Source organism: Palaemon carinicauda, chromosome 1, assembly GCF_036898095.1.
Source record: "Palaemon carinicauda isolate YSFRI2023 chromosome 1, ASM3689809v2, whole genome shotgun sequence".
In the NCBI taxonomy this organism is placed as follows: Eukaryota; Metazoa; Arthropoda; class Malacostraca; order Decapoda; family Palaemonidae; genus Palaemon; species Palaemon carinicauda.
In genome coordinates this window covers 55,238,476-55,253,475 of record NC_090725.1, presented here as the reverse complement: position 1 = coordinate 55,253,475, position 15,000 = coordinate 55,238,476, and the positions used below count along the sequence as shown (strand labels likewise).

Here is a 15,000-nt window from a genome sequence, read left to right as displayed (position 1 = left end):
TGCTCTGGTCATTACGTTCCCTACCAAATTAATTGTAGATGCTAGTTATTCTTAAAGGCATCTTACTGTAAAAAATGTATGCGGAAACTATGAATAATAGCCAAGAACTGTGAAAAACATAATGTTTGAATACAACCCATTCATACGAAGTGCGCTTCCTCCCACCTTTCCTTCCTGATATACTGACAAGGGTTACTACATCAAGGACAAATATGGCCAAAGAAGCCATCCCAAGAGATGAGTATTGGAATTAGACATTGGCAACATGATCATCAGAGGAGGTGATAGGTGTTATGGAGCGAAGGAAATTTGACAAAAGGCAAGGCGGAAAGGATACAATGGAATGGTGAAGGATGAGTTTTTTATCGCAGGGAAATTAAGGAAATTGTAGTGGATGTGAAAAGATGAGTTGTAGAATAATAAAGGTAGTGTTCGTCTTAAGTAAAAAAATATTTGGAATATGATGCGTACTCATGTTCTACAAGTGGGATGCGCTGAGGATGTAAACAGATATTAGAGAAGGAGGAAATTATGCCATCAATATATGAAGGTAAATTAAATTGTAACATTATATGTAAGCGTGAAAATATTAGCAGTATTACTTAAGATACAGTACTGGAGGAGAACCAATAGTAGATTTTGCAGTGGCCTCTGATATGGGAGTAGACAAGACTTTATAAACAAAATCTATGCAACATATAGTAATAGAGGGAGACATACCAACCCTAGACAGAAAGGTTTCGACCTAGCCCATTTTCAAGTGGTTCTACAGAGTGGAACTGAAGATAAAAAAGAGAAAGATATATTAACAAATCGATGAACGTAGGTGGTGGTCCATACCTATGTAATTGTAATCAATTCGTAATTTTACAATAAATACTCGTTTTTGGATTAAAATCAATAATATTGTTGAGAGGCATTACTCTTTTGAAACATCAAAATTCTATTTCCCAGAAACAGCAACCTTTAGGAACATTCATAATTTTTTCTTCACCAATTGTGCAGGTAACAATGGTGTTCAGTATCAATAACCATGAGAGCAGCAACCAAGTTACATCCGTCGAGGATTATCACAAACTGTGTGACTTAACAGGAGGTCTCTTCATTCCGATGGAGAAATTCGACATTGAAGAGATCACTCCACTTCTTGACGACAGTGTTGAGAGCTCTGAGGTCAAAATTAAAGGAATAGTTTTATATTTCAATATAATTCTTAAGTTTTAAAATAATAATTTGGATCGTCTTGCTTGCCTGAATAATAACAGTAACTATAGTATTCTGGGACTAAGTTATTTTTTTTTTCAAATGATGTAGTTTTTTAAACGTTTCCAAGATCCCAAACTAATTTGCTGATTATCTTTGGTGCTAAATTTCTACGTAAAAGTCTAATTGCCAGTGACCCTATAGGAGCCTAGTTATGAATTTAACGGTACAATTTAAGAGTACAAAGAACCTCTGGTTAATACATCTGTTACCTTATATATTTGCTCTACTTGAGCAGTAAATTATTTAATTTTTAGGAATTATCATTACAGTTTGTTGAATATCAACATTGACTGGATTTTTCTTTTTTATCAATTCAAAGTGCAGCATTCATTTTTTTTTAATTCTATTCATCTGATTTTTTATGTGATGGTCCAATTCTTAGATTTTGAGGTTTTATGTGGCATCAAACTACACTGGAATACTATATGAAGTAATATTCTTACAGCCTTATTGTTTTCAAAACATCATAACATATAATGGCAAAGACTAATGGCAAAGGCATGTCTGACTAAGAGTATAAAAAATTTCCCTATTCAAAAATGTTCTTCTCCTAAATATAACTGAACCATCTACTCTTAAAAACGTCAAAACAAACAAGTTTGATATATTAATGTATAGTTATGAATTTTATATTTCACAAAAATTGCAACAGAGCGCTCAAGTAATTGAATGTGAATTTCTGCAATAGGTCGACATCAACATCATGAAGGAAATTTCAGCTGCCAAAAAGATAGAGATTCCCATTGATGATTCTATCTTTGATTTCAAGATCCAAGTGGTAGGCGAACCTTCCTCCTGTCTTTTAAGAGATCATTCAGGTATGTGAAAGGACAACAATGGAATCTTATTTTCATCAAAAGGGAAATTTACTGCATATCTTCTATCAGGTTTCGTCAAAGAATTCTAAATCATCCAGAGAACACTTTGGTTTTTCCTTTATTTGTGGAAAAGGAAGAGTAATCTTTTCTATATCTTTTGGTATACATCATAACCATCACACAATTTTCGTCTGCATTTTTATATGCATTACATATATATATAAACGCTTCCATCAAAACTATGCTAATAGCCTCTGAACATTTCGTAGTTCCTCTTTTTTTTTGTTCAATTTCTTTGAATTTCCAGGAGAGGTTTATGAGGAAAAGCAAGCTTTAAAAGGTAAACATGGTGCTCTAAGAAACAATAGAAAATGAAGCCTACAGCATTATACAATTAATTTTTAAGTTATATTTTTCAGTCGTACAAACTCATATTTTTAGGTTTGTATATATTTAAGCCTTTAAACATAGATGGGCTTAACGTCTCATGTATTGGTAACCATGAAAATAGAATTGCTTTTGACTTGAGCAAACATGGAATACCAATATGTTCAATACGTCTTCATATCTTTACCATTTTCTGACACACTTCCAGGTAAGGAGTATAACATCATGGACGAGGCAGAAATGAGAGCAACACCAAATATTGAAGTTATATCATACTCCACCAGCATCAAAGCACTGAGATGGAACAATCCAATGTCTGGATCATGGAATCTGGAGTTAGAACCACTCACTGGAACTTTGAGTGTTGATATTCAAGGCAATTCGACTCTCAGTTGGCTTGGAGGATTTGCTCTCCTTGATCCTTCGCCACCTCATCCCCATTATATGGCAGTTGAAGGACGTCCTCTCACAGGTGAGCTGCCTCACAGGAGATTTCATATTATCAGGGTAAAAATTATAAGGTGCTTATGCATACATTGGTTCTAATTATTCAATAATGCTGTGAAAATATATATATATGAATGTCTACTTTCAACAGATAGTTTTTCTAGGATCTACTTATATTTTCAACATTCAATTTTCATGGTACAAACGTTTGTTTTCAGAAATCCATGTTGTGGAGCAGAAAACTATAACATACTTTCATTTCAGGAAACAACCACCAAAATAGGCACTTATACTTTTTGGGGATTGATCTTTTGTTCTATCAATAGCACATTTGTTCCATAATAAACTTATTAAATATGAATCACTCCATACGTTTCTACAAACGTTTTATTTAACCTAAAATTAACAAAATTCCTATTGCAAGTATAATTTAAATAAATATACTACTAGAGAAGTAATGCCAATTAAAATAGAATATTTTAAGAACAGCTTCAAAATCCCAATAAATGCTAAATGTTGTATCTTACCCTTCTATATAATCTTACAATATAGAGATTATTACAATATAGATATTATATATTAGAATGAGTTCTTCCACTCGTTTGGTTGATTTATGATCTCCTAACTCATAACTTATGGGAAATTATTTTGTACCATATGTAGATCTCCAGAATTCCAGCTGCATTTCATATTCTCCTTGAAAGAAATATACCATGGATATTTGCTTTTCTGAAGTATTTCTCAAAAGTTTAAACTTGCATCAAATTTATTCATGTTGAACAGGCTAACATAAGCCTCTTTTTATAGTTTATATGTGAAAGATCTGTTTTAATGTTATTACTGTTCTTAAGATATTTTATTTCAATTGTTCATTACTTGTCATATAGTTCATTTATTTCCTTATTTCCTTTCCTCACTGGAATATTTTTCCCTGTTAGAGCCCTTGGGCTTATAGCATCCTGCTTTTCCAAATATAGTTGTTTCTTAGCTAACGACGACAACAACAACAACAACAACAACAACAACAACAACAACAACAACAACAACAACAATAATAATAATAATAATAATAATAATAATAATAATAATAATAATAATAATAATAATCCGTATAAAATTTCCAACCTGTTACGTCATGAAGATGGAATACTAAATAGAAAAGGAAGTTTGGTTATCCCCTTAAAATGATCTTCATGAGAAGTTATTTATAGTTTTACAACAGCCATGAGAAAGATGATAGTGTCGTGAAAATGCTATTCCCTGAAGGAAAAAAAAAAGAAATAGAAAAACAGGAAATATATTTGCATTTTCTAAAAGCTCTATTAACTTTTGTTATATATACATTATTCACTGAATTTTTTCTCTTTTTTCAGAAACTATTTACTATATCGACGTTAACCTGGTTGGGTATATTGAGAGCAAAGTTGAAGATGTTGATCATATTGACTACGTTAATATTGTAAGTACAAAACTTCAACGTTTGGTTGTTCTATATTTTGTAACTGTTTTACAAGTAGCTCGTTGAAGCATAATCGTATTTAATTTAGCATTCTCTATTTGATATAACTAAACACTTCTTTTTAGTTTCCTTTCCTACTTTTCAAAAATATGATCCTTGTCCACGAAACTAGAAAAGGCTTAATTCTAATTTTTATGAATAATTTTACTCAGTAACTCTTTTCTCTCTTTTAGAAGTCTTTGAAGGGAATCAGCCATTATATCCTATGGAACTGTAAAAGAACTACGAATTTTATTTCTGGTTTGCTTTGGTGAATCTAAAATTTATAGATTTCATGATCTTGAACAGAAAGGAGAAGTCTTGAGAACGATTGACTACACTGGTGAGATTGATGACGAATTCTACGTAAGAAGTGAGCCTCTCCCCGAGGAACCTTTTTATGTCTTACTTCACGGACACGTAGAATCAGGTAATATATTATTCATGCATAGCATAATAGAAGTATCGTACTACTCAGACCCTAAAGTATCGTCTACAATGCACTAAGTCCAGTACTAAAAATACCATTATAGATAGCAAAGTAAAGGGACAAGTTTATGTCCAAACTCCTCGAGGAATTGTGCAGGTATATTTTTGGGAAAAATTCCTTGGTAATCAATAATGATTTAAGAACACCATTTGATTTGATGAGAAAAGAGTATTGGCGATATAACAGTATGGGGAAGGGATAAAATAAAAGAATTAAATGTATTAGAATTGCTGGAACATGAGTAGCAAGATGAAAGCCTAATCATAAGCTGCTAAAGAAGGTGATGAATGTAAGAGTTGATGGGAGAATTACAAGAGGAAGGGAAAGGTTTGGGTGGATAAATGGAGTGAATAAAGCTCTGGGTGATAGGAGGATAGATGTGAGAGAGGCAAGAGAGCGTGCTAGAAATAGGAATGAATGGCGAACGATTGTAACGCAGTTCCGGTAGGCCCTGATGCTTCTTCCGGTCGCCTTGGATGACCGCGGAGGTAGTAGCAGTTGGGGATTCAGCGTTATGAAGCTTAATCAGTGGTGGATAACAGGGGAGGGTGGGCTATGCCACCATAGGAACACCAGCCGAACTCTGTTGAGTCCCTCGTCAGGCTGGAAGGAACGTAGAGAGGAAAGGTCCCCCTTTTCTCATTTGTTTGATGTCGGCTAACCCCCAAAATTAGGGGAAGCGCCTTGGTATATGTATGTATGTATTTTTATCTTGGTTAAGTTAACAACAAATTAAAGGGGCTTGATATTGGTCTTCAGATAGACCTATGGTTAATGAATATTAATAAAAAAAAGCCGAATGTCCATTTTCAAAACATGTGATAGATACACAGTAGCTTTATTTGTTTGCTGATGCAAAAATAGAGAGTTGTCTAGGCTTCACATACAATAGCAATAATTTAACTGTCTACAAGAGAACATGATTTTATCTCAATACCCAGGCTCGTGCAAAGATCACTTATTGATAGCATTACTGATATATATATATTTATATATATATATATATATATATATTTATATATATATATATATATATATATATATATATATATATATATATATATATATATATGTATATATATTTATATATATGTATATATATATATATATATATATACATATATATATATATATATATATATATATATACACATATATATATATATATATATATATATATATATATATATATATATATATATTTTATATATATGTGTATATATATATATTTATATATATATGTATATGTATATATATATATATATATATATATATATATATATATATATATATATATATAAATTATAATTATAATGATGAGTGCATTACAGACAGGAAGACAGATAAAGCAAGAATTTACCCTATATTTCTATCAATTTGTTTTCATTAGCGTCTTTCCACAGGGAATGCATTCTGTCGCTTGATGTCTGTACTGATAACTCCTGTGCAGGCCAGTGTCGAGGTGGCATCAACGACCAAAGAGCTATCTGCAAAGCCAGGTGATACAGCAACAGGTAAATTTCTTGTCATGAACTACGGTTTAGAATCCGACTTCTTAATCACCGGCAATGACGACAAACACTTCATTTCTTCTGTTACTCCAAGGTAAGAAGACAGAGCTTGAGTTTATAATAATAATATTAAGCATTAAATGTGGAATGTTCTAAAGGTCAGACTTTAAGCAAAGGTTTTTGTATTTAGAATACCGATTTTAGTCTCTTTTTATAGTTTATATATGAGATATCTATTTTAGATTTGTTAGTGTTCTTGAGATATTTTGTTTTAATTTTCATTACTTCTCTTGTAGTTTATTTATTTCTTTGTTTCCATTCATCACTGGGCTATTTTTCCAGTGTTGGAACCCTTCGGCTTAAAGCATCCTACTTATCCAATTATTATTATTATTATTATTATTATTATTATTACTAGCCACGCTACAACCCTAGTTGGAAAAGCAAGAAGCTATAAGCCCAAGGGCTCCAATATGGAAAAATAGCTGAGTGAAGAAAGGAAATAAGGAAATAAATAAATGATGAGAACAAATCAACAATAAATCATTCTAAAACAATAACAATGTCAAAACAGATATGTACTATATAAACTATTAACAAAGTAAAAAACAGATATGTCATATGTAAACTATAAAAAGACTCATGTCAGCCTGTTCAACATAAAAACATTTGCTCCAACTTTGAACCTTTGCAGTTCTACTGATTCAACTACCCGATTAGGGAGATCATTCCACAACTTGGTAACAGCTGGAATAAAACTTCTAGAATACCGTGTAGTATTGAGCCTCATGATGGAGAAGGCCTGGATACTAGAATTAACTGCCTGCCTAGTATTACGAACAGGATAGAATTGTCCAGGGAGATCTGAATGTAAAGGATGGTCAGAGTTATGAAAAATCTTATGCAACATGTATAATGAACTAATTGAACGACGGTGCCAAAGATTAATATCTAGATCAGAAATAAGAAATTTAATAGACCGTAAGTTTCTGTCCAACAAATTAAGATGAGAATCAGCAGCTGAAAACCAGACATGAGAACAATACTCAAAGCAGGGGATAATAATAATAATAATAATAATAATAATAATAATAATAATAACAACAACAACAACAACAACAATGATAATAATAATAATAATGATAATAATAATCATAATAACATTATTATTATTATTATTATTATTATTATTATTATTGTTATTATCATTATTATCATTATTATTATCATTATTATTATTAGCAATAATAATAATAATAATAATAATAATAATAAGTGCTACTGAATCAAAGATTTTTGTAATTAAAGAGCTTTCAACTTAAAACTCGTGTGATTACAGTTTCAGTATAGATTAAATGAATTTATATATATCTTTCATCCAATGACTGACTTTTAGAACATGTATAATTATTCGATTCTGGGTGGTAACCAACCTAAACAAATAAAAAAAAAAATAAAAACGAGTGTATTTTAACAATTTCCCATTTATTGAACTAGGTACACTGTTAAAAATTTGTATTAATAAAACGGTTAAAATCCTGGAATAAATGTTTCCAAACATCTACAGTTTTGAAAACGGATATAAATACGTAAAGGAGTGATATTACGGCCACCAACCAGTAAAAGATGATAACAAATAGGGTAGAAATTACGGTCGCCTGTATTTTACTGAAATACGTCTGAGAACAGTATATTTTTACAGAGAATTTCTGATTAAAATTACGGGTTTTTAAATTGTGTATATCGAGGAAAAATATCTTATTGAAATTAAAAACACAGTATAAATCGTAGTCTCCAATTTACAGCGTACACATCTCGCAAAATTCTTCTGCTTACGTCACAGTCGAGTTTTCGGTGCCCGCCTCAGCCACGCCTGGAACTGTTAGCACAGTGACTGTGACAGCAGCGTCTGTTAAGCAGACACAGTCTGTGAACAGTGCAGTTACACAGTTTGTAGTTTTACCACTCGTAAGTATTACACAGTTACATATATTAGTTCTAATTTGAGTAAAAACGTTTTCATTGTAGTTGTATGTCAGAAAAAAAACATCAGTTCACATTGGTAGGTTCATAGTCACTATGCGTGAATTAAATAACGAACATTTCATGAAGAGTATAGGGTATTATAATGGCTCGCCAAGTTTGTTCCTAATATATGAATCGTTTTAAGGATACACACACACACACTATATATATATATATATATATATATATATATATATATATATATATATATGTGTGTGTGTGTGTGTGTGTGTGTATGTATATATGTATGTATATGTAAGCCTATATATATATATATATATATATATATATATATATATATATATATATATATATATATATATATATATATATGTATATGTAATTACACATGGTCTATATATGGATATATACATGCATATACACATATATGTTTGTGTGTGTCAGATTGGGATAGGGATACATGTTTGTGCTATTTACAATACAGTATTAATTTGAGATTAAGAAACAGAAGACAGATATGTTTTTTCTGTATAACAAAATTAGGCAATAATACAATTCCGCTATCTATATAGCACTAACAATTTAGATCAATCCGAGAAAAATGCTCGTTTAAGATATATATTATAAAATTGATGCTGTTTTTTTTTTTTTTTTTTTTTATTGTAAACGCACAGTACTTCTACACTTAATATGTAATTATCTGTAGGAAGAAGATCATGATAAACCAACGTGTGTGGTAAACGATTCCCCATCGTGCGATGGCTTTGGTTACGTGGGTATTTGTCATACTAAAAACTGGACAGCTTCTGCAACACTTCAGGACAGTGGCTCAGGCAAGTAGCAAGTTCCTAATGATTGTTTATATTATATTACCCTTTAAATCTTGAAATGTGAGTGGTTTAATGTTTTGTCTGATGGTTGCATATGGTACCATATAACTATAGAAATAATCTAAGGGCTTTTTCTGTTTGTCTAATATTTTTACCATTTTTTTTGTGTTAGAACCACACAATATTATATTGGTAGGAAACTCAACTCAAAATAATAATATATCCAAAATTTAACTAGCGTTGAGTTATCATTTAAATCAACAAAATGATTAATAATAAAAAATATTCATTATTTCAACTTCAGTCACGAAACTTGAAAAACGACTGGATAGTTATCTTTTATAGGGTTCATAGATTTACAGACTAACATTTTTCTTGAAAAGGGTTGAAAACATTTATCAGGAAACAACTATTGATCTCTCTCTCTCTCTCTCTCTCTCTCTCTCTCTCTCTCTCTCTCTCTCTCTCTCTCTCTCTCTCTCTCAAACACGAACACACAAGCTTTAACATACATATATGTATATATATATATATATATATATATATATATATATATATATATATATATATATATATATATATATTTATATATATATATATATATATATATATATATTTATATATATATATATGTATATATATATATATATATATATATATATATATATATATATATATATATATATATATATATGGGCCAGTAGCAACAATCTTCCCTATCAGCGAGAGTCAAAACTATAAAATTACCAATACAAGGGTTGTACCCAATCAAGCTAATTTCCTTGAAATATTTTTTATGTTTCGGGTGCCCCAAACATTGAATTTTTTTATTTAGTAGTCAACCATCTTCAGATGATACAAACCTAGCTCAAGCTGAAACGGGCCTACGATTCTTTTCTCGAAATCTTTGATGTAGTTCTGAATAGTAACACTTGCAAGAGCTACCTCCCTCTTTGGGAAGCAAGACGTTTTAGAAAATTAAGCATACATAAACAGGGAGACACTAAGGATAAAAATGAAAATTTGCCTTATATAGGTCCATCAACTTTTGATTTAACAACGGTTTTCCTTATAGAGCCATCGACTTCTGTAGTATTTGCGTCACACAGTTGCCATGAAATTATTTCTGCTACCATTAATACTATCATTATTGTAACTAATATAATTAATTCTAATAAAAAGATTGATTATTGTAGTTATCCTCATATTACAACTACACAAGTCTTCGGTCATTGTTGGGAATTGCATCTTCTTTCTTGATGTTATGAATCCTTCTGTTTTCTTATAATCTCCAACAATTACGGATTTGTTTTATTTTTGATAGACCTTTTGATATTATTGGTTCTAATAAAGAGATTAACTTCAGTAATAATTCTCATATCACAACTATTTAAGTCTTCAGTTACTGTCGGGAACTGCATCTTCTCTCGTGATATTTTGCAACCTTCTCTTTTCTTATTATCTTCAACAATTGCAGATTTATTTTTTTCACATACCTTTAAATATTATTATTTCTAATAAAGAGATTGATTATTGTAGTTATTCTCATATTAAAACTACACAAGTCTTCAGTTACTGTTGGGAACTGCATCTTCTTTCGTGATGTTTTACAACCTTCTCTTTTTTATAATTGTCCAAAAATACAAATTTATATTCATTGATCTTTATTCTTCTCAGGCATAGAGAAATATAATCTCCAACAATTACAGACTTACTAATTTTCATAGACCTTTATTATTCTCCGGCATGGAAAAATATAATCTCAAACAATTACGGATTTGTTTTTTCATAGACCTTTATTCTTCTCAGGCATAGATAAATATAATGTCCAACAATTACAGACTTGCTTTTTTTCATAGACCTTTATTCTTCTCAGGCATAGAGAAATATAATCTCCAACAATTGTACACTAGCTTTTTTTTCATAGACATTTATTCTTCTCAGGCATGGAGAAATATAATCTCCAATAATTATAGATTTGTTTTTTCATAGACATTTATTCTTCTCAGGCAGGGAAAAATATAATCTCCAATAATTACACACTTTTTTTTTCATAGACCTTTATTCTTCTCAAGCATGGAAAAATATAATATTCAACAATTACAGACTCGCTCTTTTTCATAGACCTTTATTCTTCTCAGGCATGGAGAAGGTGTATTCTAAGCCAGACGGTTATTCATATCATGTCGATGACTTTACTCGGGGGTCGACGGATCCAATAACGATGTCTCTTGACGCTTCATGCTGCTTACTGCAAGCGGATGTAATCGCTGTCGACGTGGTGGGGAACGTTGGAAAATGCCAGATAGATATGGGTGCTTTAGGAGGTCAGTAGAATGTATTTATTCATCATCAAATAAAACACAATATTCAAGTTGGTAGAATCCTTAGGGCAATGCCTAAACATGAGCAGAATCCATCCACAGTATTGTTTTAGTCAGGCAAAATTAATTCTATGGCGATTGTATGTTTTATGTAATCTTAAAAGAATAGCTTGATCCATGAACTATATCTACGTTCAATAAATTCTCGATTAATTAACAAAAGAATATCTGCAATGGTAATTCTTAAGTTAAATTCTTAAATTAAAATCTAAAGCAGAATCAGCTAAAATTATAATTTCAAATCATGAATAAAAAGATTGATTTTGATCAGTGTTATAAGCATTCGTGCATGTATACAAAATTAATGCATATCATAACAGACAACGTTTTACATAAGTCAAAGAATCTATCATTTGTGGATCTGCTCTGACTAGATTTACAATAAATCTCAGATATTCCCACAAAAAACACAAGCATAAGACACACAGGCTTCATAAACAAAGAAAATACAGGGAAACAAAGTAAGATGGTTCCAGAAGCTTATAGCATTGCCATGTGAGTCCAAGTAATGTATTCCCAAAATAACCTGTCTTCGATTCTAAGACCTTATTCAAAAGCTTATATAGTCGCTCCAACTTCGCCAAAGAAAACAGTTCATTAGAAAAGATTAGGGATTTGTGTCCTCATCAAAACAACAGAGCTTTATATGTAGTAAATATAGAGAATATGTATATCTATGAAGACAAAAAACCTTTATCGAAAAGATTAAAGGTATCAGATATGTTATTATTATTTTTTTTTTATTTATTAAGTCCATTGTTATTTTTTGTACTCACTGAACACTGTTTTATGTATTTTTTCACACATACATGATTAATGCACTATCATAAAGAATTTCTTATTAAATTTCTATAATATGTTATAAGATAAATTCTTTTTTATTTTACTAAAAAGCTGCATGAGCATTGCATCTTATCACATAACTTGTCAAGGGGTTATGAAACTTATTAATAGTTTGAATGTTTTCAAAACCATACAAGATGCAAGTGAGAAAATATGCGTATATAGTTGCTATAAATTGAGAATCCATAAACACTGTTCAAGGAGTATTAAAAGTAGGTATAGAAGATGTGGTAAAAAGATGAGCATACGTGACAATATAGATATGAGTTAGGATGCAGCTTGATCACAGTAAGTAGGAAAAGTAAGAAGAAAACCTTTATCATTCAACTTTTCTTACAATCAGATCCAACAGCACATCCCTTTATAAAACACTAATTACCATCTTGTTCTAAAAAGGTGTGATCTATGACTTCCAAGTTATTGAAGTTGGAATCACATGGGCTTACTTGAGATGGAGCCTCACTCCCACTGAAATAGAAGTACACAAATACACCCTTGTTGACAACGATGACTACACCTGGGAATTCCCTTGCAAAACGGTGAGTAAAGTTGCTAATTTCTTATAAAATTATTGATTTTATATAATGAATCTTAGTTTAAACTTAGTGTAAGGGTTGGGAGTTGGGAATAGGGTGAGTGTATTGAATATTTAGCCAATGATAATTATATGAACACACATAAGCCATTAATCATAATTTATGAAAGATAATTATTCAAAGGGAGGAATCGTAACTCAAAAATTGTTTTTACCTCCTGGTTTTTTTTTTTATAAATTTATTTCCTCAAAAAATACGTAAAATAATTTTCAGAAAATTCCCTCTTCGGTCACAACTCTACAATAAAAATATAATTTGGTCTTTATAATAATAATAATAATAATAATAATAATAATAATAATAATAATAATAATAATAATAATAATAATGATAATAATAATAATAATAATAATAATAATAATAATAATAATAATAATAATAATAATAATAATTGTAGAAAAGACCCTCTTTTAAGTCAGTGGATTAGAAAATAAGTGCTATATCTGCCAAATCTATTTTGCTTAATTATTTATTAAGCCTTAAGAGGGAAGTTATGTTATTCTTCACAGATGTCCATGGTGTTTTTAACCTGGTGATTTTGATAGAAGGTCCTTTTTGGAGTAATATCTGCGCAACGTTCCGAGGATTATTGTATCTTCATCATATGGCAAGGACATTCCGAATTCTGCACGGAGATGACTTGGTATTTCAATCAGAAATCTGGCTTGTTGGTTAAAACTGGCAAATTTCTCTTGGGGAGGAAAAGGTAGTGTCATCTCATTTCTGATTGGTCAAACAGCACTCCAAAACCCGGATGGGTACAAACAGGCTGTTGGTTCACCCAGCTTCTTGATAAAGATTGGTATTGTATAAAGATCAATACTTCTGTGTGTGTCTTATAGGATGGCTTGGCCATCAAGAACCAAAGTACTATCCAAGGGATATCACCTCTGGCATACACCCCAAGCAGACGGTGAATATTCAGTATTTGTAACTCACAAACCAGATTTATGCAATATAATCAGGTAAACTCAATGCAGAATACAATATCTTCTCATTCGATAATGAGGATCTGAGTATTTTTGAAACTTTGCCCTTACATTACTTTATCATGGTCACCATATTGAAACAAGCCAGGATTTTTCCTCAGAAAACTTTCCTTTTTACTGTTATTAAGCATTAAAAAACAATAAAGAAAATGACCCCTTACTGAATAATGAGATATTTCAAGACAATATCTGAACACACTTCGCATGAAGGAAGAATTATACGAAGCTTTTAAAATGTTATTTGCAAAATAATTATGGCAGATGCAGCAATAATTTTCTATACCAATGAAAATAATAATCTCATATTTTAACTATAACCAATACCCACAACAGGAGACCTGCTACCGAAACGTGACTGACCTCGAGCCATGCTCCCTTCAAAAGTTCAAATTGTCACCTGTTTTCACCGTGGATGGAAATGACATTCGGGGAGCAAATGCTTATACTTCAGAGACTACATTGTCAAAGGGTAGGGAGTTTCATTGACCGCATAACAAGTTTTCTCTGTAATGATGCTCTTATTTACTAATAAGTCTTTGTACTTTTATAGAAAAGTACGAAGTATAGATGAAGATTGTGTTTTATGTTACATTTGAAAGTATGGAGATACTAATATGAAATAAAAAAAAGTTTTCTCTGTAATGATGCTTTTACTTACTAATAGGTCAGTGTACTTTTATAGAAAAGCGCGAAGTATAGATGAAGATTATGTTCTACGTTACATTTGAGAAAATGGAGATACTTATACAGAAAAAAAGCCAAAAGTATTTATGATAATGCTCGAGTAAAGCTTTCTTATTTTCTAAACACCGCCACCAACACCTAAGATAGTTTTCTTTACAATTGTGCAAATGTATTTCAAGCTTATATTCAAAACTAATGTTGAAATTGTTTCTCACCTGATAACTTGCTTTAAAACACTTTTTAAAAGGATATACTTGTTACTGAATCAACA

General features: G+C 30.9%; 1 protein-coding gene across 1 annotated transcript in view; it reads left to right on the top strand.

Annotated features, from left to right (window-relative positions):
* The window catches only part of LOC137648360 (uncharacterized), a 47,746-nt gene that overhangs the window by 16,672 nt on the left and 16,074 nt on the right, over window positions 1-15,000 (top strand). The window contains exons 10-20 of the mRNA XM_068381290.1: window positions 1,006-1,173; window positions 1,955-2,084; window positions 2,680-2,943; window positions 4,292-4,377; window positions 4,726-4,846; window positions 6,310-6,511; window positions 8,223-8,385; window positions 9,110-9,236; window positions 11,375-11,560; window positions 12,857-12,999; window positions 14,379-14,514. Of these exons, the coding sequence (XP_068237391.1) occupies window positions 1,006-1,173; window positions 1,955-2,084; window positions 2,680-2,943; window positions 4,292-4,377; window positions 4,726-4,846; window positions 6,310-6,511; window positions 8,223-8,385; window positions 9,110-9,236; window positions 11,375-11,560; window positions 12,857-12,999; window positions 14,379-14,514 (1,726 nt within the window). The remainder of the gene's footprint in view (window positions 1-1,005; window positions 1,174-1,954; window positions 2,085-2,679; window positions 2,944-4,291; window positions 4,378-4,725; window positions 4,847-6,309; window positions 6,512-8,222; window positions 8,386-9,109; window positions 9,237-11,374; window positions 11,561-12,856; window positions 13,000-14,378; window positions 14,515-15,000) is intronic.